Raw genomic sequence first — 26,921 nt, 5'->3', positions numbered from 1 at the left:
CCCATCTTCCTCTACTTCACATCGGACGCTGCCACAGCATGGCTTGGCAGTGGTGCATCAGTGCACGCCCGGGATCCGAACTGGCGAACCCTGGGCCACCGCAGCAGAGTGCGCGCACCCAACCGCTTGCACCACCAGGCCGGCCCCTTCGTGATGATTTTTAAAGTGGCTTTGGGCAAGTCACCTAACTCTATTACTCAGTGTCACATCTGATCCGTTAGCACATGACTGCTTGTTAGTTAGAGATTTAAAGACTTGCGAGATGAAAGATGATGGGTCATTCATGACTATAAGATTCACGACTATAAAATCTACTTTTACAACACATAATACATCAGATATACTATCTTGGTAATGAAAGAACTTGAGGTAAAATCCCAGCTTCATTTTATCATCAGGAGAGGTTAAAAGGGGTATAAATTTACAGCCATTTGTAAAGAGCTAAAGAGCATGTCCACTACTTTAAAAAATTCTCATCCATTCAAAAGAAGCCAAAATAAAACCTAAAACCAAGATAGTCAAGAACAAGCTGTCTTAGAATCGGCAAAGAAAGTAGTCTTCACATTCCATTCATCAACAACCAAAAAAAAAACCCCACAAAACACTCCCATAATCTGAAACTGAATCCTGTTTTAGATGTGTTCAACTCACAAAAATTCATCTCTAAGTCCATCTAACTAAGTCACTTCAAATTCACTAAATCATAACTACGTTGAAAGATGCCTATAATTGTACTATTAGTTCTTCTTAGCACAGTAGACAAATTTTGAACAGGCCAATTTCATTCATACACTGACAAAGTTAAAAATGTTGTAAAGTTTCTTGAGTTGCCCTTTTTTCTGGTGCTCCCTTTCCGAATGATTCTTGGGTAATTATTTAAAGGATACACTCTGTCATCGCTGCAACATCCAGTTTATCAAGATCCGGTGAACCAGGGCAACACTTCTTGAATTCTTTTCGAAGATCAAAAAAGGAATAGAAGCATTCAGGCAATAATACATTCTGAGGAAGGACAAGGTGGACACTGTTAACCAGGTGACTTTAGTTCAACGCTTCCCTAATAATTAGGAACCTAAGAATTGAATGTAAGTATATTTTACCACAATTTAAAAAAATTTTTTTAATAAAATCTAAGACTGACTTTATTTTGTGCTACAGTATTGCATTCTATATACAAGTCTCATAGAAAAATATTCATCTTATTTTAAGGCAGTGGATTATAATGTTTACTCTCCATTATGCATTCCATTCAAAACAATTCTGAAGCTATAACACATTTGGGCTGCTATATTTTATATTTTCTGGTTGATAAAACTACACTCTTTTCCCAGCCATAATCATTTTAGATCATCTGTGTCTTCAGGCAGCAAGATTAGTCCTCTCTGTGCTCATACAGATCTATATATTTACAACGTATACCTAGACATAGGATTCAGTTATAAAACATAGTAGTTTTATTTTTTTATTTTTATTTTTTAAAGATTTTATTTATTTATTTTTCCCCCAAAGCCCCAGTACATAGTTGTATGTCATAGCTGCACATCCTTTTAGTTGCTGTATGTGGGACGCGGCCTCAGCATGGCCAGAGAAGCGGTGTGTCGGTGCGCGCCCGGGATCCGAACCCGGGCCCCCAGCAGCGGAGCGCACGCACTTAACCGCTAAGCCACGGGGCCGGCCCAAACATAGTAGTTTTAAATACTGGATTCTGATAATGCATATGTTCTGCACTACAGTCAAGATTAAGATAGTAAATTCCTGATTACCTGAACAGAATTGTTTGTGCTAAATTATAGTCCCACATTAGTTTTCCTGACCAATATTCTGGCTCTACCTGAGAACTCAAATTGGACTTAAAAAAAGATATCACAAATCTCAGAGGCAAAGGAGAAATGGCTACCTGCTGTTCTCAGCTACTAGCAGCACTCTTGTGGTTATTAAACAAAGCTCAACTGTCTGGATAAATATTAGTATTCCATTTCTTTCCTGAAAAAAACTCCTCAATGAATAACTTTCAAAGATTAATTTTTTTAAACTGAATTTAGATTTTTCTTTTATATTTTTATTCAATAATTTTCTGTGGTTTTTGTTTATTTTTCTCTTTGGCCATTTTGCTTCTGATTTTGTGTGTGTGTGTGGAAGATCAGCCCTGAGCTAAACATCCTACTCCAATCCTCCTCTTTTTGCTCAGGAAGATTGGCCCTCAGCTAACATCCGTGCCCATCTTCCTCTACTTTATATGGGACCCCGCCACAGCATGGCTTAACAAGCATCAGTGCGCGCCTGGGATCCGAACCTGAGAACCCCGGGCCGCCACAGCAGAGTGTGTGCACTTAACCGCTTGCGGCACTGGGCCGGCCCTAGACTTTTCTTAAAATTTCAAGATAGTCTATTTTCACTTACTGGGAATTTCTACCCATTTGTACATTAGAATGTCAAGGAAATAAAGACCTTTTCATGTTTGTGACCCATAACATTTATGCAATAATATCTCTTTCTATCCAAACTTCCTCTATTGGATTCTGGTAGATGTGACCCGCTCATGCTATATTTGAAATAGGTATCACTGCCTCACGGTCAGTTTTCATCATAGTTACCAAAAGAATCGTGAATCCTCAAGGTTACCTCCAAACAGCTCATTTAAAACCTGTTTAAAATGAAAATAACTCACATGTCCAACAATAAAAGATTGGTTTAAATAGCTGTATCCACTTAAAATAGTATTTTATTTAGTGCTTTCAAAAGATATTGATATATTAAATTATAAAATACACTAAAAGGTTTACATAGCATGAATGCTCCTTGTAAAAATACGGCTTTTCTACAAAAATTTGGAAGAATATATCCAAATATGTTCATATTAGAGAAAAACACTTCAGTATATTGTTTTCTGAGTGGCAGGACTATTTTGTGTTTTACCATTTTCCCTACTTTTCCTTAATGAATAGAATTACTTTCATTATGATACTAAATTGTTTTAGTTTCTCGTTTTATGACACTAAATTAATTATTTTAGTTTTCTTGATCAAATCTTAATAGAAGTGACTCAGGAAAATGTCTCAATTTTTCTCTGGAGGTTTTCCCATATCCAAAGCAGTCCATCTAAAATAACAAAAACAGCCATTTTCCTGCAGCCCAATAGGGAAGGGATTAAGTTTTATCCCTCTTCACGAGTTTGAGGGGGGAAAAATCCTCATATACATCTATTTCTGGATCAAGGGTACAGCAATTGGTCTAGCGTTTAATTAACAAAAAATACTCCCCTCTTTTAATAAAATAATTACTAAGGTTGCTATAAAAAAAGTGATTTTCTCAACCCTTAAGACACAGGAACTTGAGTTTCTCCTTCAAACTTTTAAAATTGTCATTATCCATTTAACTCATTTCTTCCCTTTTCCCTACTGGGGTAAAAAGAAAGAAAATCTGCATGACTACTCACTTACTTGTGACATCAATTGTCAGGCTAAAACACTTCATTGCAAGACTTGCCTCACACAGTTTCCTTAAAAATATTTTACTTCCATCTTTTCAAGTCCAGTATCTGCCTACCACAATAAAAAGCTACGGCTCAAAGTAATTAAGTTGATAAGATCAACTATAGTAGCAATGATTGGCTGCTCTGAGTCTGCTGACTATGCTCTCCATTTTCTCACAGCCCCTCAGTATTCTTCCCAGGAAGAGAAATCACATATCCACAGTAAGATATTTTTCTCCCTCCATACTCCTTTCCATGTCAGAAAGATCAGCAAAGGTAAAAGAAAGGCTGACTTTATTGTTTTGATACAAGATTCAATCAGTTTGAGTATTTACTTTGTCAGACAAGCACAGTATACTATAATTATTTCACTAGTTATATGGTTAAGTCTTACTTTACACAGTGCAAAGCTTTTTAATGAAGTTATTAGAATTACAATGAAAAAGGTTTAATTGAACTTTTTTCTTTGCTCCTTCCTTTCTAGGATAAAGCATTTTCCTATGGATGAGGATATTACAATGTACTAAAATACAGTTCTCTCCTACCTACTTGTAGTTATTTTAAATGTCAAAAATTCAGCTAATATGCTTTGGAAAAGGGAGAATGTCAAGCATCTCAAAAACTTGATATAAACAAAAAGAGAAACTTTGTTTTATTAAGTCACCAAAGTGGATCCATAAAATTACTGTAATCAAACATCTCTATGAAAGTGTCATGAATTTTTTATTGTGGCAAAATATACATAACACAATATTTATCATTTTAACAATTTTTACGTTTACAGTTCAGTGGCGTTAAGTATGTTCTCATTGTTGTGTAACCATCACCACCATCCTTTTGTCATCTCAAACTGAAATTCTGTCCCCATGAAATGATAACTCCCCATATGTATCTTTTTAAAATAGAGAAACTTGGATAAACCATTTTTTTAAAAAAGCTCCAGTCACCCCAAATCGTTTTTTGAGAAGCCAGCATTCTTACCTTCTTAGAAGCCTCAGGATGTAGGATTTGCCTGACATGAAGCTGCCCATCAGTACAGAGACAGAAGGAGGTTCCTACCCCAATATTCAGCTCATTGCTCACTGATTGGTTAAACTGAAAAGAATAAGACACACATAGGGACACAACTGATGCAGGATTTACAAACTCGGCAAAGTGGCCCCACTTAGTGATAACCCAGAGAAAACCGCGCTAACTGCCGTGAAGGGTGCCCTGGTGCTGGGGGCAACGTTAGAGAGACAGACTCCGTTGCCACAAACTGTCTTGCTTCCTTTAGATAGGCAAGCTTTCCAGTCAACCTGCAATTTACGCACGGAATTTAGTAAATGCTTTCTTCCTTCCGTCCCCCTTCTATTTTTGCTATAAATCCATTCAAGACTTTTAAGCCAGGTCTCATTTCATCAGCAGGTTGCCTTCAGATTACATCATTCTCTGGTGCTTTCTTTTCTTTTCTTTTTTTTTTTTAATGTTTGGATGTTCCAGGCTTAAGAAAGATGCCAGTTTCTGATAAACTAACGTGGGTATACAGACTTCTGGAAAGTCTGGTAACACGTTTCCTAGAACACAACCCAGAAATGATAACTTTCCCCTATAATTCGCAACTAGTGTGCGAGGGCAGGGGCCGTGAAAGCGCCAGACACTCACCTGTGCACAGGTGTTTAGCGCCCCGCCCTATCCTCGATCCAGTACCCATCAGCACCCCGGTGCAGACGCTTTTTAGGTCACCTCAATTTCAGTAAAGGGATTCCACCAGTTTCACGGTGACCCAAGGAGCAGCCCTACATGCTCAGGCCTGCAAACCCTCCCCGGCGCCAGGACCAAGGCCACTGAGGAAGTAATAAAGGCACCGGAACCGAGCCTCTAGAAGCCTGAAACCAAGCAGGCACCTTCAGATTCCGACCAAACTGGAGCCGCCTCTAGCGCTCAACGCAGGGCCCGCCCGCTCTTCCACACCACAGCGCCCCCTGCCCCAGGGCTGAGTCACAGACCCAAACCCCGGCAGAGGACAGACGCGTCTGGGGTCTGGGCCGGGAGATGGGGACGCTAGGATTCAAACCCCGCTCATCACTCAATTGGTAAAACCCGGCTGATTCTCTGGCCCCAGGAATGACTCAGGAAGCAACCTGAAAACTAGCGAATTTTGGCCCAAGACCCTAGGGGCCTGGGAGGCGAAGAGGAGCAGCGACCTCCTCCCAAAAAGTCCACCCGGGCCTCCAGGCCGGGTTTCCACCCACGCCGCCGGGCGTCTGGCCACCTGCCCTGAGGACGCGCGTGGATCGCCCGACGAGGGCGTGGGGCCTGGTAGGGCTAGGCCAAGAGCTTCGGGGGCGCCTGGGCGGCTCGGATCGGGGTGGGTGGCGCGGCCCAAGGCTGTCACCTGTCGGAGGGCTTGGTCCAGCTGCGGCGCCGAGGATAGGCTTTCGGCGTCGATCTTCGTTTCTTCTTTACAATCCTCCGTCAGCTCCAATTGATCTGGTCTAACTAGTACTTCGTGCAACTGTCCCACCTCCGGAGGGAAAGAAGCAAGGCTCAGTTTCTCCCTTCCTCAATTTGGGAGCCTCTATCTTCACCCTCCTCCCTCGCTGCTCTCCTGGGACGGCCCGCGCCTCTCGAGGGGTCTGGCCGCAAAATCAAAGCTCACTTGTCACCGGCAGCTCCGCTGGCCGGGAGGTCGGCGCGGCCCTGCCCCCGGCCCCAACCCCGCGCAGCTCAGGTCGGAAAGGCCCGGGAAGTGGGCACCCGGTCCCCGCGGATCCCACCCCGCTCCGCCGGGCGTCCTTCGACGGGCAGAAAACCCGGCTCCGCGGCGCCAGGCCTCCCCACCTGAGCCAGATTTCGAGGGACTGAAATGGCTCCAAGGCGGTTGGCCAACAAATTTGGTTTTACTCTGGATTCTCTAGGCCTCGGGTCCAGCCTCACAAGTGGGCAAACAAGAGCACTTGTTTACCGATTCCCCAAACTTCTACAACAAACTTCTTGCCCCACTCCCATCATTTGGAGAGAAACGTGGCGAAATACCTTCTTGTTGGCCAGATCCACCACTTTCCATAACAGCAGGATCAGCTCCTTCTCATCTGAGCCCAGCTTGGCCCCGGTGGCCCCAGCAGTGATCCCGAAAAGCACCACCAAGTAATCCGGAGACGCCGTCATGACGATAGGTGGGGAGGGGGAGAAGGGGGGGTCGGGAGGCGATGAGGTAGGGTGGAAGTGAGAACGAGAAAACCTGTGCTAAAACCTCTTTTGAGAGAAAAAGAAAGAGCGCCCACCCCCCCTCCTCGCCGCCTGTGCAAAAGGCGGTAACCAACCACCCAAGCCCACACCTGGCCCGTGCTCCACACCCAGGGCAGGAAGGGGGGTGGGAAGGAGGGCGCAGGAGGCCTGCCCTTTTTGTATTCAATTGCCGGTGAGTCTATGCAAAAAGCCAGGAGCAAGGCTGCACCCCCAGGAGGCGCGCGCAATGGCTGAAAGCTTTTCTGTTTTGGGATGTGGCTCTACCTGCCCGCCCCTTCCCCCTCCCCCACGTGGTGCAGGTAAGAGACACCTGGCGGCGCCGGCCCATTGGCTCCTTCAAACCACGACGTGGCAGCGGTGGGGGAGGAGGCCGCCTGGGGAAAGGGGAGGAGGGGGCGGGAGACAATGGCAGGATGAATGGAGAGGGGAGAGCGAGAAAGGAGGAGGGGGAGACGCGAGGGGCGGGGAAGCGGCAGTTGCCACCCAGAGGGTAGCGGAGGCCAGACGGGAAAAGGGTGAGGGGAAAAGGGGCGGGGCGAGTCGCTTGAAGGGGGTACTCCTATGGAGGTAACCGAGAGGCGTGGGGGGCTTGGAGAAATGCCGGCTATGGGGAACGAAGCCGGAGGTTTTAAAGGGTCAAGCGAAAAGGCCTGGCGTGGGGAGGCGAAAGGAGGCCAGAGGTGAGGCCCGGGGTGCGGAGCTGCCCAGGGCGCGGCGCCCCGAAAGGGCGAGCCGCGGAGGGAGGGACGGGCCAACGGCAGCCGGGAGGTGACGGGGGCAATTGCCGAGCACCGGAAAAGCCGCTCCTGAGCCCAACACACCTTTAAGTGCAAACAGCAGGCGAAACCCTGCAGGCCCTCCCCCCCTCCGGGCGGGAGCCGGGCGCACGGTCCTCCAAACCCGGAGGCGCTGCCCACCTTCGGGAGTGAAACCCCGGCGCGCCGCAGAGCCAGACGCGGGGGCTGGACGCCGGGCCACCGAGTTACGTCCAAAGACGCAGTTACCGCGCGCAAAGCGGCAGGGGGACCCCACTCTCTCTCCTCTCGACCACTCCCTTAATTGCTACGTCCTGTTTGGTCCTGAGTGCTAGTTCGAGGTTAGCACCTCCTCCAGGGCAGGAGCCCGCTTCCTTTGATTTGCCCTGAGCCCTAAATAAAACGCATGTACTCCGCGTAGCTGTTTGTCTAAATCAAGCCAAAGCAAAGCTTTTCCCTCAGTTCCCCGCTCTGGTCCCACGCCCTCATACTTTTGCCTTTGTACTTGTGTGTCTATTTTTGGCCAAGTTGCCAAGCAGTGTCCCTACTCTAGCTCAGCTCGGACTGCACCGAGGCTGGGGCGCCCACCATCACCCCCCAGCCCCCAGCCGGACGGCAATGTGGTGGGCCCGTTCACAGAAAGAAAAGAGCCAGAGGTGAAGTTTCCTCGAGTTTTATATTTCCAAGTGCTCTATTCTTGGGAACAGAATTCCGTCTGAAGTATTACTAATTCGGCTCCAGGTGTCCAGCCCTTTCTATTTGTGATGTGAAATTAGGCAACCACACACCTATGTCTACAGTAACCCACTCCGGGTACAAATCCGAGAACCTTTCAGGACGCATGTCGGGACGCTGGAGATCGCGCTCTCCCGACGGGGAGGAAGCGCGGACTTAGTGGGGAGGAGCTGAGGCTGCGGCAGGGTGAGGGGAAGGGGTTTGAGGAGCGCGAGCCGCCGAGTTTCCTTGCAGGAGAGGGTGCGGGCGGAGGCGCCGCCGCCCGCGGCGCAGGTAGCAGCTCGCGTCCCCCGAGAGCGGGCGGAGGCCGGGCTCTGCCGGGGCCAGGCAGCGCTGCAAGGGCCCTCGAAGGTGCTCGGCCACCCTCGTCCGCAGGTCGAGTTTCAGCGGCGCGTGCTCTTCGCCCCGGGACTTCAGGGTGCGGGGTCGCTAAAGGGCCCCCGCAGTCCTGGTTGGCTGGCAGCGGCAGCCTCGGCCCGCCCCAGTGCCCCTGTGTCGGAGCCACCCTCTCGGGCCCGCAGGCGCCGCGGGGGCAGGGCCTGGGCGCGGAACGGGGCAGGGAGGGACCTGGAAAAACCACCCAGATTGCATTGCAGTGGGCGAGGCCGCCCGGAGGAGCCGGTTCTCCGGAGCCACCTCCCTGCGGGGCTTTTTCGGTGCGCGGTTCCCAGGTGCTCCGCCCCGCCTGGGCCGGGGGGCACTGCCTCGTGGGGGCGCGGGACCCGGTGCGTGGCCCCGCGGGGGGGCCCGGAGGCCCGACGCCGGGCTGGCGACTGTGCTGAGAACGGTTAGAACAGCTCAGGAAGTCCGGCCCCGCCCGTCCTTTCTGGCCTCCGGGGTGCGGATTAATCATTTGTATAGCGCGTTTGGATCAACTGAGAACTTGATCAGCGCGTTCGCCAGGGATTCCGCAGCGTCATCCATATTAGAATCGAATCTCAGGTTCCCCCTGTTCACAGACTTGTCTTTTCTTGTTTAGGGAAGTCGGATCCCTGGTTTCTGATCTTTTTAATTTAAATTTAAATTTGTCTAACTAGGTTACACAGACAGAATTTTTTTTTTCTCTAATGTATTCCCAGAGCTTGGAACAGAGCCGGACATATACTAGGCATTCAACAAATATTTGTAGAATGATTTTAATGAGTAACACCCAACCATTTTTACAGTTCTTTGTCTCCTGAGCTGGGCATAGTTCATCACCGCAAAGGTGAGATTCTGAAAATGGGAGTCTACAGGTAATTTAAGTCTCGATGTTTAAAAAGAGTAGGTGCTAATTCTTTGACAGAGAAACCTACTTTTGCTAAAGAAATTAAACTCTTGTAAAGTGCAGGAATGCCGAGAAAAAAAATTATGTAATACAAGCAGATCAATTCTGTATACAAAAATGTTTTATTGTCCATCCCACCATCTATAAATTATTCTAATATAGTAAGAATAATCAGTATGAGGTGGGTGGGAAGACTCTTGAGAAGAGAGGCTTATTCTACCTGTGGTCTTCAGTCAAGACCATGTCTAAAACACCTGAGACAAGTAAGAATCTTTTTTTTAAAGCAGCAGAGACCCAAGTTGAGGACCAGGCTGCAACATAACTGGCCTATATTCTTAAACTATTCAGGTCATGAAAGACCAAGACTGAGGAACTCTTCCAGAATAAAGGAATTTATGAGACATGACAACTAACTGCAACATGGATGCTGGACCAAAAAAATTTTTTGTCGCTTTAAAGTACATTATTGGGACAATAGGAGAAATTTGAATAAGGTCTGCAAATTAAATAATAGTATTGTATCAGTTCTAATTTCTCAATTTTTGTAATATTACTGTGGTTCAGCAGGAAAATGTCCTTTGTTTTAAGAAGTATGCAGTATTTAGGGATAAACTGGAATCATGTTTATAACTTACTCTCATACAATTCCAACAAAATATATACCTATATATAGACAGAGAAAATAATAAAGCAAATGTGGGAAAATGTCAATACTGGGGAATCCGAGTGAAGGAATTCTTTTTTGTGTGTGTGAGGAAGATTGGCCCTGAGCTAACATCTGCCAATCCTCCTCTTTTTGCTGAGGAAGACTGGCCCTGGGCTAACATCCGTGCTCATCTTCCTCCACTTTATATGGGACACTGCCACAGCATGGCTTGCCAAGCAATGCGTTGGTGCGCGCGGGGATCCGAACCTGCGAACCCCGAGCCGCTGCAGCGGAGCTCGCGCACTTAATCGCTTGCCCCACCCAGCCAGCCCCGTGTTGGAATTCTTTATACTATTATTTGCAACTCTTAAAAAATTTTTTTAAAAGCATCAGAGGACTTTTTGCTGCCACCACCATTTAGTGTTTAACAAGGCTGTGTCTCATGACTTTCTATGCTAATCTAATCTTCCATTCTGTAGAATGAATCCATTTTCTTTGTCTTTTCCTTAGTGAAAGAAGGAGAAAGAAGAGATCAGCATTTTCTGTATAACAATCCTTTCATATCCTTTAAGATTGTTCTTAAATAACTTTTCTAGACTAAACTACCGCAAGCTCTTTAAAGCTTTCATCAGGAATCTTACTTTCCTGCTCTTAATTATCGTCATCACCCTCCTTCGACCCTTTTCCTCTCATCACTTTTAGAGAGCAGCTCTTGAACTGGACAGAAGACAGGTGTGTCCTCTGTGGCCTGACCATTGACACAATGGTACCTATATGTCTTATTCTTATAATTTGTCATGCAGTTCCCTTCTTAAGACTACAGTAGCAGCACTGCACTTACTGGCTCCACTATTGTTTGAGATCTCTAGATCCTTCTTGGAGTTCTCACTTGCACATACCCAGTTGTTCTCTTGTACCTGTAAGAAAAGAGGCTTCAAAAGTGAATCAAAGTATGAAAATGTTATCAGATTAGATAGTGGTGATCGTCACACAAACGTGAATATACTAAAAACCACTAAATTGTACACCTTAAAGGGGTGAATATTATGGTATGTGAATTATATTTCAGTTTTTTAAAAAACAAATCAAAGTAAAAGCTTGTGTTCTGAGGCTACCACAAACCATTTATATTTCTTACTTATTTGTATTAGATCCAGTTGTAAAAGAGACCACATTTTATACTCCCGGGACAAGTCCAACCTCTCTGAAGTGGAGAGGTAGGGGGAAGTGATGGTCAAGATAACTAAATACATTATAATTTTCTATGAATTACTCTGTGCATTACACACTTAACCAAATTACTGGTCTGGACATTTATTATAGCGATTATTATAGATCGTCTGTATGGAAAAAGTATGGGTTTAATAATCAGCCCTGCCATTTGCTACCTCATGGCCTTGGGCATGTTCCTTAGCCTCACAAGACTCAGTTTCTCACCTGTAAAAATGCAGATGATAATGCACACTTCATAGGTTTTAAGGGGAGAGGAAATGTATAAAGAAATGTCTTCCTTAAAGAAAACAAACCTGAGAACCAGGAGGGGTACTACTCAAGAGGAATCTCCAAGTGGGGAGGGGTCTCTCCAGACAACAACCACAAAGGCTAGTAACCCTCCGACCTTAGCTTAGACTAGAGACACCATCAAGGAAGGCTGGAACATTGAAACAAGACTTTACTGATTGCTGTGTCATGGGGAAATACACAGAAAAATTACATGTAGGGAAATGCTCCATGAATCCAGACAAGATATGCCTTCTCCTTGGGACCACAGAACTGATCCATTTAACTGGGCATCCAGGGAAATGACGCCACCGGAGGAATTCCTCCCTCCTTATTCCTGGCCTCATGCCGTTTGCTCAGGAGCACATCCCTGCATCTCCCAAAATCCAGTCAGAGAGGGAAGTGCAGCAGCAAACCTTTTCTTGCAGGCCATGATGGGTTGACAGGAGTGGGTGTTTAAAGGAAGATTTCAAGAAGGAAAAGAAGTTTTGTTTCTCTTATTTCTGTTTCCTCAGTTCCTCTACTTCCCTGTAGTCTCTCTACTCATTCACCCATTTGGCTGATACAGGGCCAATTTTGTTATTCTGCCAAAATGTAACCTAAAGACCAGGAAATTGTAGCCCTGCTTTGTGTCTGTTTAAAGTATTTCAAGTGTTGTGAAGTTGAGATAGTATACGTGGTGGAAACTGCCATCTGGAGACAGTGAAGAACATGTTTATGATGAGCCTGTATCTCTTCCATTTGCATGTCAGTGCATTCTCACTACGGATTTCTAAGTGACTAAAAACACTATACAGAGTATCAGACCTGATGGATACATTCAGTCATTTATCTAAAATACTTTTTGGCACCATACTATGCACCAGGCAAGGAAGGTATTAGGCACTGGAAACACAATAGCAAATAAACACAAACATGGTCCTTGCCCTTACTGGGGGAGACAAATAATCACAAAAACAAACGTATCAATACAAACGGTGATAAGTGTTCTAAAGTTACACAGTGTTCTGGGATTGCACAAGGGGACATAATCACCACTATGGAGACCAGAAATTGTTCAATGAGCAGTGGCATTTGAATTAAAATCTGCAAGTGGAGGTGAAATAAGCAAAGAAGTAGGAGCAGGTAAGGAAGAGGGAAAGAGCCTTCTCAGCAGCAGATGTGCAAAGGTCCGTGGTGGGAAGGCACTTGGTAATGGTAGTAACTGAGGAACGGCCCAAAGATAGAAGATGCATGAGGAGAAGAAGCCGAGATCTCAGGAATCACCCTTGACTTCTCCCAATGTCCAGTTGGTCACCAAGTCCCTTGGAGTTTTCCCCGGGGATAACATGTTTGGGTGGCTCCCCCTCCAGTCCTCAGGTGACCCCTTTGGCCCAGAACTCCACTGTATGCACTGACCTTTCCCATGCATCCATTCAGTGGTTTCTAGGAATACTGGCTTTCACAGATCTTTAAAATCTAACCAAAAAGGAGGGAAGGGCAACTGCTATAGAAAGGATTTCAATCTGTAATTTTACTAAGAAGGATACTTAAAAACAAAACAAAACCAATTACCATTTACCATCCCCTTCATTTCATAAAAGAAAGGCTATTTTAGCACCGAAAAGAAAGGTAGACTAATCTCAGAATAAATGACACTTCGGGTATTATATGAATCAGCTTTATGAAACATTTGCCACATTGTTATTTGTCTCATTCAACCTCGCATTGGAGAAAATCATATACCAGGATTTGGGAGCTACTTCTGAAAATTATTAGTTTGGTGATCAATTATCAAACCAATTATCAATGTTAGTTTTTCTAAAATTCACTTGTTTTAAAAATTATATTTATTTAAATCAAAGTAATACAAGTATATCATTTTACAAGTTTAGTAGTGCTACATGGTTTATAACAAAAAACTATAGTCACCTGTCTCTCCTCCCCCGAACTCTGATTCCTGCTTCCCAGAGGCAGCTGCTCTCCATTTTCAGCTGTTTTTCTGTTCTTGTAATCACCTCCTCATTCATAAATAACACGTACTTACTAATATTAAAAACCATCTTTTTTTTTTTAAGTATAAAAGCCTACATTAATCTTGTTGTTCCCCTTTTCAAACTGAATTGGAGCTATGGAATAAAATATATACTCTGTAGCTCAAATCTAAATCTATCTATGATGCTTCCTGGATAGTTAAGCCCTCAGTGATTACTGCTACAGACTATATACTTAAAATGCTGCCCTATATTATTTATTTCAAGTAGGCAATGACTCTTTTCTTAAAATTCTATACTCCCTCAATTAATGGTCACCTTGTGGCTGCCTTCATTCCCATCGTTGTAGTCTTCTCTTTATGTGTACTTTAACAACCAGTAGAACTTGCTCATGCTTAAAACTTGGGAAGGGGTTTGGTGAGGGTACCCATCAATGATGCTGGCCTTCGGGGGAAGAAGAAATATTTCTGAAGTCAAAGAACTGCTCCCAGTAACAGACATCCTTTTCTTGTCCACGTCTGTATCCCTACTTTAGCTGGCAGAGGAAATATCTGATTTTAATCAGAATCCATTTCTGCAAACAATATTTTGAATCAGATCATCACTCTGGAAGGCAACACAAAAAACCATTAGCACTTCCTCCGTCTGAGAAGTGGCTCCATGGAATTGATGAGAGAGAGCAGAAGGGAGATCTTTCTCTTTACGTACATAAATAACAATAATAAAATAGCTTTTATTTATTTTTTAAATAATTTTATTTATTTATTCTTTTCCCCCGAAGCCCCAGTAGATAGTTGTACGTCATAGCTGCACATCCTTCTAGTTGCTGTATGTGGGACGCGGCTTCAGCATGGTCGGAGAAGCGGTGCGTTGGTGCGCGCCCAGGATCCGAACCCAGGCCGCCAGCAGCGGAGCGCGCGCACTTAACCGCTAAGCCATGGGGCCGGCCCTAGCTTTTATTTATTGAATTGACAGTGTATACCAAGCACCATTCAAAGCCCCTACAAGTATTTTCTCATTTAATTCTTATAACAACTGAATGATGTAAAAGTACTGTTTTTTACCTTACTTTACAACTGAGGAAACTGGAGGTTAAGAATAACTTGGTAAAAATGACATGGGTGGCACTGACAGAGCTGGGATTTTTATCTGGGGTGTCTGATTCCAGAGACTATGTTTTTAGCCACTGCATTGTACTGAACATGAACCATTTCTATACTTCAGAAAATCTTACTAATAATCTAAAATAGGGCAGACTCTCACAAAGTAAAACATAGCTCCCTATGAGAGCTGGGCTGCAACACATACGCATGACCAATAATAAGCCACAACAGCAATATCACAACTTAAATTTTATGAAATAACCTGCATTTTATATCTCAGCTTGTTTACAAGATAACCATAAATTGTGAAGTATGCTTGGGATCCATTAAAGAAGTAACGTTGTACAATAATTATAAATAGCATAGTAGTTAAGTATTAAGTATGTCTCAAAGCTTACTGTTTTCATATTTGGAAGAGACTTTTGTAAATTTTATTCCAATTCTTTTATTTCACAAGAGGCCAAATAAGTTAAGTGACTTGCCCAACTAAGGTGACACATCTAATTGGCGGCAGGACTATACTCAGAGCTCAAGTCTCCTGGCTCCCAACCCAATGCTCTCTCCCTATTGTGTCCATGACTACCCAGACAGTGTGCTCCCTCTGAGAATATGATAGACTTTCTAGATGGGACTCAGAGATGTCTGTGTAGCTGGTTTGGTTAAAATTATCTCTCTTGTTAAAGTTTTGGTAGAGGAAAGACATCTTGGTTGAGAGATCTTCTTTGCAGCCTGGGGGATGGAAAGAGGACTTGGGTGTCCAACTCTGATGCTGACACACCTCTCCTTGCTATCCTGGAATCTGATTCTAGAGCTACTGCCTGACACATTGAGAATTTAGAAGAGTTTTGGTGGTAGGGCAGGAGGTGGGAGGTGGAGTTTAGATGAGCCATTCTTTTTTTAAAAACTGTCCAAAAAATTTTTAATGGATACCTTCTTTTGATTTTGGTAAATCTCTGTAAAAGACACAGATACACAGGACATGATCTCTACTGTTAAGGAGCTTGAAATCCAACAAAAGAGGCAAAGCTCAAAGAGCTTGGCTGACTGGTGTGGTGTGGACACCTTAAGAACATGGCCTGGCCCAGAGCAAACATAAGAAGGATGCTGCAGCAGACGGTCTGCACAGGAGTGTTTTCTGAACCCCTGGGTCATCAATATGGCTATCCTATTTCTATCCTCACTTTGTTACCTCCTCCAACTTGTTGTACCTACCCTATCAGCTCTCCATCTTCCTTGTTGGACACTCAGGCTTCAACTACATTCTTTACCTTGAAGTGTGATCTTTACTGACTGACAGTTGGCTAGCAAAATTCCTCCCATGGCTTGGTCAGTGGCTGTATTCTTCTTTGGTGTAAAACCCTCAACTAGGGCCGGCCCCGTGGCTTAGCGGTTAAGTGCACGTGCTCCACTGCTGGCGGCCCGGGTTCGGATCCTGGGCGCGCACCGACGCACCGCTTCTCTGCTTCTCCGGCCATGCTGAGGCTGCATCCCACATACAGCAACTAGAAGGATGTGCAGCTATGACATACAACTATCTACTGGGGCTTTGGGGGGAAAAAAATAAATAAATAAAAATCTTTTAAAAAATAAAATAAATAAATAAATAAAACCCTCAACTAACCTCCCTACCTCCCCTGCCCTCAAAACAAATGACAACAGTAACCACATAGGAGAAGTAGCAGATTATATCTGGTGAGGGTCTAGATCAGGCATTCAGTGTCCTGCTTTATCTATCTCCAGCCTGTCTTTCCAGCCCCTTTTCTCTCATTCACCTTATCCCCAACATAACAGCTATGTAAATGAAACCCTTACTATTTCCTCTTCTCCCAGCTTCCTACTCATCTAGGCAGAGTAGATCACTTGCTCCTCTAATCTCCCACAACTGTCCACACTTTCTATCATATAGTATTTAAGACTCTATCAGCCCAGATGGCTTCACTGGTGATTCTACCAAATATTTAAAGAAGAACTGACACCGGTCCTTCACAAACTCTTCCAAAAAATAAAAGAGGAGAGAACACTTTCCCAACTCATTCTGCGAGGCTGGTATTACCCTGATACCAAAACCAGACAGACATCACATGAAAAGAAAACTGCAGACCAATATCCCTTATGATTATAGAAAATAAAGCAAATTGGCTTTCAGCTTTTGGCTCAGAGGCCACGGTGCAACTTTCTTCAGTTATCCCGAATCCAGGTTCCTCCAACACCATTTGCCTCACCCATCTAAGTTTGACCCCAATGAGATCAAAGTCATGTACCAGAGGTGGGCCAGTGCGGAAGTCAGTGCCACGTCTGCCCTGGCCCCCAAGATTGGCTGCCTGGGTCTGTCTCCAGAAAAGGTTGGTGATGACATCGCCAAGGTAACTGGTGATTGGAAGAGTCTGAGGATTACAGTGAAACTGACCATTCAGAACCGACAGGCTCAGATTGAGGTGGTACCTTCTGCCTCTGCCCTGATCATCAAAGCCCTCAAGGAACTGCCAAGAGACAGGAAGAAGCAGAAAAACATTAAGCATCATAGAAATGTCATGTTTGATGAGATTGTCAACATTACCTGACAGATGCGGCACCGATCATTGGCCAGAGAACACTCTGGAACCATTAAAGAGATCCTTGGGACTGCCCCATCTGTGGGATGCAATGTTGATGGCTGCCATCCTCATGAAGTCATAGATGACATCAACAGTGGTCCAGTGAAATGCCCAGCTAGTTAAGAACCACCAAGGAAAATACTTCAATAAAGGATCACTTGACAACCAAAAAAAAAAAAGTAAAAGAAAAGAAAGCAAATTGAATCTAGAAACATATTAAATAGATTATACACCTTGATCAAGTGGAATTTATCCCAGGAATACAAGATTGGATCAACATACAAAAAATCAGTGTAATACACCATATTAATAGAATAAAGGACAAGATTCACATGATCACCTGAATTAACACAGAAAAAGCATTTGACAAAATCCAACACCCTTCTATGGTTAAAACACACTCAAAAACTAGGGATAGAAGGGAACTTCCTCCACCTGATAGAAAGCATCTGTGAAAAACCCACAGCCAACCTCATACTTCATGGTGCAAGACTGGATGCTTTCTCCGTAAGATCAGGAACAAGACAGGAATGTCTGCTTTTGCCTGTTCTATTCAACACTATGCTGCAAGTTCTAGTCCAAGAAATTAGTCAAGAAAAACAAAAGGCATCCAGATGGAAAAGGAAGAAATAAAACTATTACAGATGACATGATACTGTATATAGAAAATCCTAAGGAATTAACATACACAAAAAAATTAGAACTAAGAAACTATCAAAAAGGTTGAAGGATACAAGATTAATATACAAAAATCAATTATATTTCTATACACTAGCAATAAACAATCCAAAAATGATATGAAAAGAACAATTCTATTCAGAATTGCATGGCAAAGAATAACTAAGAATAAATTTAACAAAAGAAGTGCAAGATTAGTATGCTGAAAACCACAAAACATTGTTGAAAGAAATTAAAGAAGACCTAAATAAATGGAAAGACATCCCATGTTCAGGGATTGGAAGACTTAAGATGGAAATACTCCTCAAATTGATCTATGGATTCAATACAATCCCTATCAAAATCTCAGTGGACTTTTTTGCAGAAACTGACAAGCTGATCCTACAATTCAGATGGAAGGCTAAGGAACAGAATAGTTAAAACAATCTTGAAAAAGAAGAAAATACTTTGAGTACTCTTGCTTTCTGATTTCAAAGCTTAATACAAAGCTATAGTAATCAAGACAGTGTAGTGCTGGTTTATGGATAGACATATAGATCCATAGAATAGAATTGAGAGTTAAAAAAGAAACCCTTAAATTTATGGTCAATTGATCTTCTACAGGGATGTCAAGACTATTCAATAGGGAAAGAATAGTCTTTTCAAAAATGGTGGTGGGACAACTGGATAGCCATATGCAAAAGAATGAAGCTATACTATATACTATACACACAAATTAACTCAAAATGGATCATAGACCTAAATGTGGTATATTCATACCATGGAATTTTATTCAGCTATAAAAAGGAATGAAGTACTAATACATACTACAACCTGGGTGAAACTTAAAAACATTATACTAAGTGAAAGAAGCCAGACACAAAAGGCCACGTATTATATGGTTCTATTTACATGAAATGTCCAGAACAGGAAAATCCATAGAGACAGAAAGATGATTAGTGGTTGCCAGGGGCTGGAAGGGAGGGAGAAATGGGGAATTTCAGCTAATGAACATGTGGTTTCTTTTTGGGGTGATGAAATGTTCTAAATTTAGATAATGATGTTGATTTTACAACTCTGTGATATACTAAAAACCACTGAACTGTACACTGTAAAAGAATGAATTTTATGGTATGAGAATTATGTGTCAATAAAGCTATTATATAAAAAAGGAACCTATCATATAGCATTAAAATTATGTGTTTATATGTGTTTCTCCTCCTACTAGACTTAGACTATGAACTCCCTTCATCCTTACACATTGTAGATACTCAATGAACACAATAAATACTTGTTGATCCAGTAATTAATTTATTGAAATCTTTGAAAAAAGTTTAAGACATTGACAGGCAGTTGGAAGGAAAGATTATTGGTGGCTGAACAGAGGCGTGGAGAAGGAAAAGCAGCAGGTCTGAGCAACCAGGCTAGGAGATGCAGGAGAGGAAGTAGTCCAGATACAAGCGGTAAGGGCGGTACTACCTACTAAGTTTGTTCCGTTCTTAATTGTTGTTAAATATTGTTAATTGACAGTGTTTGCTAACGAAAAATATTTTCAGACAGAATGTTGATTCAACCTCTCTCCCCTACACCTTTTCCTACCTCAGTTTAGTCAAAAGCTACAAGGGAAGTTGCTCCAATTGGAAAAACACAGAGGAGGAGAGAAGTTTCATCTTTGGCTGCCACAACCAGCTCTGCCCACTCAGGAAATCCTGCTTTAAAAGTCTAAGGTGATCGTCATGCTTCATTCACACAGCTACTCTGCCCTGCTTGCACACAGCTCTAACGCCAGAAACCTACTCTTCACACCCACCTGCCCAGTTTCATTCCTTCCTTCCTTCATCCAACAAATATTTATCAAGCACTTGGTTTTTGCCAGGTATTGTCACAGGCACTGGATATGGCATCAAATAAGTAAGCTGTGCCCTCAATATATGTCATAGTATCCAGTGTCGAGTGAAGCATTTCTAATGGGCTGCTGGTAGCAATGTTTTAGAAAGAGTTTAGGGGCCGCCCCGTGGCTTAGCAGTTAAGTGCGCGCGCTCCGCCGCTGGCGGCCCGAGTTCGGATCCTGGCGCGCACCAAAGCACCGCTTCTCCAGCCATGCTGAGGCTGCGTCCCACATACGGCAACTAGAAGGATGTGCAACTATGACATACAACTATCTACTGGGGCTTTAGGGGAAAAATAAATAAATAAATAAAATTATAAAAAAAAAAAAAGAAAGAGCTTAAAAGCCAGGCTCTAGTGAATGTGTGAGAATACAATCTTCCATTTGAATAGAATAGAACTATGCTGTTTTCAAGGATTTCACACATCAGATGTTGTTAGCTCAGTATTTAAAAGAAAACCTCTTTGCTCTTAAATGCTGATAGTACTAAAAAAATTCTGATACTCAAACCTATTAAAAAGAATCAGGATAAGGCAAGTATGATCTTCATTTTGCAGATGAGAGGAATGAGAGTTGGGTGGGTTAAAGGATTCCTTCAGTTCACACAGCTAGTAAGTAGCAAACTCTGCTTGGGAAGCCAGCTGTTCCTTGTAATTGGTTGCTTTTTCTCTTACACTTTACTGAGGCAGGAAGGTCTGACTTATGGGGTAGCTGCCTCTGCCTGTGTGTAAACAATAAGGCAGCAGAGAACTGTTAGGTTTGCTCTTTTTAAATTTTTAAAAAACCATCACTGTGCTTATTATCAATTTTATAAACAGGCAGCCCTCAAGGAGTGAAGTAATGAACCCAGCAGATGGGGACTTTGTGAAAATATGTTTCTGTGAGACTTGTAAGTGCAGTTAATGAGAATGGAAATCAAATCTTGAAACTGTTAGTCTCTAGCAAGGTGTGCAGTTCCTGACCCAAAGTTCTCTCCTGGAGATCTTGCTCATTTACCTCAGCTATAGGCCTCTGTGGGAATGACTTCCAAATTCAATTCAACAGATGTTATAGGAGTGACAAAACGCCTGGTGCATGGAGAATATAAACAAGAATGAGGCCCCACCCCAGCTTTCAGAGGCCCTAGTCTACATTAGGGAAACAAGTAATTAGAATACAATGTGAATACATGTTATAATGGGCAAGTGCTGTAATGATATAGAAGTTTTCTTAAGAAACAAAGTTAGGGAACATTACTTATGTGTAGGAAGCAATTATACTTAAGAATAATTCTACATCTGAAATCTTTCAGACATCCTCCAAGCTTTCCAGCTTCCTTAATGAAAATAACATTTTTATTGACTAGCTATTATGTACTAGACATTATGCTAACTGCTTCACTGGTAGTATATCTCATTTAATCCTCATAACAACCTACAATTACTTTTCATTTTACAGATGAGAAATCTGAGGCTCAGAGAGGTCAAGTGACTTGTTCCAGGTCCTACAGCTGCTATCATCCAGCCATGCCAAACCACTCACAGTTACCTGACTGGTGTGTAGTATGGCATCTCTTTCTTTGTGCACATGATTCCTACTGCTTGGATGAGCCAAGTCACAGAGCCACCAAACCCATTTTGAAATCTGGCAGAATGAAAGATGAAAAGGAACCATAATAGTAGAGTATATTTGAAAAGTCAATATGTCACTCTCATAATAATGAAAGGATTAAAGAAATTATAGAACTGGAAAATTCGTGGCAGACATTACATATGAAAAGATCTTACTGGTAGAATGTGGGGAACACTCTCTAAGCATAGTTGTAAGATTCACATAATTTAATCCTGTTTTATAGGACAGATATGCATAGTTAATACCTCAAGATATTATTTCTTTATATGGCATTCTCAGACAATGACAGAAAAAATTTAATTATGTTTTTAATGCAATGTCTGTTAAAATAAATACATATACAAATGTATGTGTATATGAATGTGTATATATATGTATATATACATATATTCTCTTAAATAAAACCCAAGTTATGAAGCAAATCTAGATCACAATATCATCAGTTTTCTAAACAACAAAAATTAAAACATAAGATACATATCAGATGCTATTAACTCAGTATTTAGAGGAAAACATCTTTGCTCTTAAATGCTTATAGTAGTAAAAACAATTTTCTTAGGAAAGAAATATGATGAATTAAGTCTCTGTCTAAAGACTATGAAAAGAAACAAATGTTGCTTTTACAACCAAGTTCTGTCATATCTTAACATTTTGCCATATTTTATTTAACATTAGGGTTGTGTAAAATCAGTTTTATTAATTTTTAGAGAACTATATTGGTTTGCTTATCAATTCTAGTTTTTGTCTTTATTTTACATAGTTGATGACAAATCAACAGTCTGGCTTGAGAAAAAATTGAGAAACCACCAGCATAGTTAATAAAATAAAAGGAAAATTCATATTAACAAAACAATAGACAGAAAAAAGTGATATAACTCAAACATTTTTTTAATGACAGGAACATAATTTTAAGCCACAAGCTTATAAAACATGCTAAAGTGGAAGAGGATAACTACTTATAATAGTGTAAAGATACAAAATTCAAGGTAGCCAAAGAGAGAAACCATGAAGATAAACTCAGCAAAGAAAGAAATTGGTACTTATCAAATGATTAATAGAACAACAACAAAAAATCCACCATTTCATGCACTATTGCTGGGAGGGTGAGTGGCAGAACTTTTCTGGAATACCATTTAGAAATATCAAGATTTTTTTGTGGCTACCATTTGACCCAGCAATTGTACCTTAGATATTTTTACTAAAGAAATGTTTAAATATGAATGTTCCAAAAAAAAAAAAAAAGAGATTTTTCACCACAGATTGTTTTTAAGAATAAAAAATTTAGAAACTGTCTAAATTTGATGTGGTATAAAAACAGTACGATTTTCTATGTATTGATGGCCAAAATCTATTGACAAAAGAAAATCACAAATTATGAAAGGTGTGTATATATAATCCAATAAAAAAAGGCTGGGACTGAGGCCAGCCTGGTAGCATAGTGGTTAAGTTCATGCGTTCTGCTTTTGCGGCCTGGGGTACGCCAGTTCGGATCTTGGGTGCAGACCTGCTCACCACTCATCAAACCATGCTGAGGCGGCGTCCCACATAGAAAAGCTACAACTTTACAACTGTGATACAAAACTATGTACTGGGGCTTGGGGGAGAAAAAAAGAAAAAGAGGAAGATTGGCAACAGATGTTAGCACAGGGCCAATCTTCCTCAAAAAAAAAAAAGAAAGAAAAAAGGCTGGGAGGATGTATATGAAACTGGTAACAGTGTTTATCTCTAGTGAGTGAGATTCGAAGACTTCTCTTTTACTTAAAACATTTCAATTGTTCTTTTTTTTTTACAGTGACTAAAACCGGTAAAATCAATAAAGATATTTCTGTTTAGGGAAAAATGGTCACTTGACTCAAATGATTCTTAGAAGACTTTTCTAAACTTTCAAAAACTATACAATACCCATATTACATTACATTACATAATCCCCATGTTATATTACATCACTATTTTTTTAAAAAATGGGGACATGATTTACAATGTTACTTACTTTATGAGATTAATGTTATTTTAATTTTTTCCCCAGCTTTACTGAGGTATGATTGACAAATAAAAATTGAATATATTTAAGATGTACAGCGTGATGTTTTGATATACATATACATTGTGAGAGGACACCAATCCTTTCAATCAATCTAGCTAATCAAGCTAATCAACACATGGTTACCATTGTGTGTGTGTGTGTGTTGAAAACATTTGAGGGCCGGCCCCATCGCTTAGCAGTTAAGTGCGCGTGCTCCGCTGCTGGTGGCCCGGGTTCGGATCCCGGGCGCGCACCGATGCACCGCTTCTCCGGCCATGCTGAGGCCGCGTCCCACATACAGCAACTAGAAGGATGTGCAGCTATGACATACAACTATCTACTGGGGCTTTGGGAAAAAAAATAAATGAATAAATAAAATTATAAAAAAAAAAAGAAAACATTTGAGATCTACTTTTTGCAGATTTCAAGTATATGTTATTAACTACAGTCACTATGCTGTAAATTAGGACTCCAGAACTTATTCATCTTATAACTGAAAGTTTGCACCCTTTGATCAATATGAGGCTAAAGCATTTCAATTCCAAAAACTTGACAAGAATAATAGCCAGAAAGAAAATATTTACAGATTAATTCTGTTTTCGAATGTGAGTGCAACCCAACTGTGCTACACAGACATGGTCAAGTGCTCCCCACTCTGACTGAACAGGCTTGTACCATAGGCATCATGAAGGGCAAAGGGCCACTGCACTTAATGAGTAAAAATAAATCATATCATTATCTCTACAGACTCTGAAGACACGCAATAATATTCACCATTTGAAAACTTAGGCATGGTGTGGTTATTTTTTTAACATAAAATGTGGCAAAACATTAAGATATGACAAAAGTGAGTGGAGGATGCATTACCTCATTACAATTTTCAGTTTGCTTGAAAGATTTCATATTACAAAAGTTTAGATGATTAAAAATAATATGTATATCTATATTTTTTAATCGTATTTTCAAACCTTCCCTCTCGTTAAGGAAACCTTTCTTGGACTCTCCTCTAGCTAAAGCCTTTGCTCTTTCCTGCTCTTCTAAGCCACTACCTCAAAAAAATAGTATCTTCCTCCTCTTCCTTTTGCAGTCCCTCTTTCAACCCAGCAATAGTCTAGCTTTAGGTCCCCACGCACTGCTGACGCTCACCCTGGCAAAGGTCACCAGTGAGAAGTTGCCAAATCCCACTGCCGCTGTTTTGTCTTCTCCTACATGGTATTTCACATGGTGCACCACTTCCTTCTGCTTGGTTTTTAAGGGAACAGTCTATCCTGGTCTTCCTCCTACCTCTGTGGCCAGGCCTTCTCGATGCCCTTCGCAGATTTCTCCTCCTCTGAACACCCATCTCACTCCACCTTCTTTCTCTCATCCACTGCCATGGCTCTAGCTACCCTTTATTTGTTGATAACTCCCAGGTCTCCCATCTTCAGTGCAGACCTCTCCTCCCCATGTTAATATCCTCTAGTTCCGAGTCTGGGCTTCAATCCTAATTCTACCATCTACCTTAGGCAACTTATTTAGCTTATTTATTAATTGTTTGTCTCATCTGGAAATAAAGTACCTCTCCAAAAGAGTTGAGAAATAAAGTTTCTCAATGTATGGGACCAATCATAGTATCTATCATATTTGATCAATAAGTGTTAGCTACTTGACACCTCCACTCAGCTGTTCCAAATACATGAAAAAAACTACATATGTCCCAAACCAAACTCGTTATTTTCTCTACTTGTAAATCCACTCATCTTTCTAAACTCCCTTCTGGGTTACACTAGTTAGAATCCTGCATCATGCCAGACTTTTCTCCTTCCCTGTCACCCCTCACTTTCAATGTATCACATGGCCTTGCAGATTCTTGTTCCTTAAAATCTCATGCCCAGTGCTTTTTCTCCATCTGTGCTTCCTCTTGGCTGGTTCAGGCCCCCTGGTTGCTCATCTTAAGTACTCCAAGAGCCTCTGAACCCATCTCACTGACTCCAGGGTTGCCCTCTTAAATCCATCCTCCACCCCACTTCGGTGACCTTGCTAAAACATTACTCTAACTTGGTCAGCTCATCTCCAAACCCTAACAGTGTTTCAGAGTTAACAGGGAAACTGAGCAAAGGGAAGGACCCTGCCCATTGGTACAGTTTGGTGGCTTCTCACTGAGCTCTCTCTCTCCACACTGAAAGGCATTTTTATTAGTTCTATATAGTTCCATCTAATAGCAATTCAATTCTTTGTGATTAACTTCACACTCCCCATAAATCTCTTTTAAATTGCAAATGTTCCAGTGGGTGATAATAGAGTAAACCTATGATGCTTTATTGTGCAGAGTTTGAGAGAGAAGGCCATTGTATGGGACTCTCTGAATGGGGCCACTGAGGAAAAGTTTTTGTCTAGCAATGTGTAAAGAACTTGTAAGAATGTTCCTTTCCTGATTGGACTCCCTTTTCTAAATATATTGCGGCTTAGGGCCAAGGTGGCCCTTCGGTCACAGACTAGAATAGATGTTGGACGTGGACTCAATGCCACCTACCAGATCCTAGGCCTTTTGTCCACATCTCCCAAAACTCAGAACCAACTCATTTAATAGGCGAGGAAATCCAGTCTTGCAACCCTGTTCTGCTCTTGGAAGCAAATAGTTTGTGAGTCACTGAAGACCTAAACATGATGCCTGGGTATGAGATTTCAAAACAAGTGTTCTTTCACCTTTCAGTCCTTTCTCCACTTCCTCTAGGCTAGTGGTTCTCAAAGTGTCTTCCCCAGACCAGCAGCATCACCATCACCTTGAGAACTTGTTAGAAACACAAATTCTCAGGCTCTACCCTTGGTGTCGCTGGATGATAGAGAGAGAAGGAAGGAAGGAAGATGGCTGAGATACTGGGAGAAAAAAGAGGCCGAGCTGTGGAGGTCTCAGTAAGATCAAAGAACAGCTGCAGGACAGGAGGCCCTATAGGGTCTTGATTAAGGGGATGCACTTGGGAGCCCAAACTGTGTCTGTCTATTTAGCAGGTGTGGGACCTGGAACAAGTCATTTAACCTCTCTGAGCCTGATTCTTCATCTATTAAATGAAAAATAATCATAGGGTTGTTGTGAGGATAAAATGAGATACACTACCTATAAAGCAGTTAGCATGATGTCCAGCACATAATAGATATTCAATAAAAAAAAAGAAAAAAAATGCCTTTTTTTTTTTTTTTTGGTGAGGAAGACCGGCCCTGGGCTAACATCTGTTGTCAATCTTCCTCTTTTTGCTGAGGAATATTGGCCCTGAGCTAACATCTGTGACCATCTCCCTCTATTTTGTACGTGGGATGCCTCTACAGCATGGCTTGATGAGTGGTGCATCAGTCCACACCTGGGATTCGAACCTGCAAACCCTGGGCTGCCAAAGCAAAGCACATGAACTTAACCACTACACCACGGGGCTGGCCCCCAAAAATGCTATTTTCAGAGTGAGGTGACATCAGTATCATGGTAAGGTGAATT

The 26,921-nt window shown here is 42.2% G+C and overlaps 1 protein-coding gene, 1 long non-coding RNA gene and 1 pseudogene across 7 annotated transcripts in view; 2 read left to right on the top strand and 1 right to left on the bottom strand.

Moving 5' to 3' along the window:
* Window positions 1-6,859, bottom strand: part of ESRP1 (epithelial splicing regulatory protein 1) — a 62,774-nt gene extending 55,915 nt beyond the window's left edge. For 5 of the 6 annotated variants that reach the window (XM_058564621.1, XM_058564622.1, XM_058564623.1 and 2 more), the window contains exons 1-4: window positions 6,491-6,720; window positions 5,850-5,978; window positions 4,454-4,567; window positions 888-1,002 (exon numbers count right to left, since the gene is read on the bottom strand). In XM_058564621.1, the coding sequence (XP_058420604.1) occupies window positions 888-1,002; window positions 4,454-4,567; window positions 5,850-5,978; window positions 6,491-6,622 (490 nt within the window). In that variant the 5' untranslated portion in view covers window positions 6,623-6,720. Of the gene's footprint in view, window positions 1-887; window positions 1,003-4,453; window positions 4,568-5,849; window positions 5,979-6,490 lie in introns of all 6 variants that reach the window. The other variant, XM_058564625.1, reaches the window with a different exon arrangement.
* A 9,455-nt stretch (window positions 6,860-16,314) lies between these two features.
* Window positions 16,315-17,553, top strand: LOC131419358 (large ribosomal subunit protein uL11-like; annotated as a pseudogene).
* Window positions 17,554-19,093: 1,540 nt separating this feature from the next.
* LOC131419359 (uncharacterized) lies at window positions 19,094-21,697 on the top strand. The gene is made up of 3 exons (XR_009223205.1): window positions 19,094-19,396; window positions 19,538-19,660; window positions 21,259-21,697. It is a non-coding gene; the product is annotated as an uncharacterized LOC131419359 (long non-coding RNA).
* Window positions 21,698-26,921: the final 5,224 nt, after the last annotated feature.

This window comes from Diceros bicornis, chromosome 21 (assembly GCF_020826845.1).
Source record: "Diceros bicornis minor isolate mBicDic1 chromosome 21, mDicBic1.mat.cur, whole genome shotgun sequence".
NCBI lineage: Eukaryota > Metazoa > Chordata > Mammalia > Perissodactyla > Rhinocerotidae > Diceros > Diceros bicornis.
This window is presented reverse-complemented; position numbering and strand designations above follow the sequence as displayed.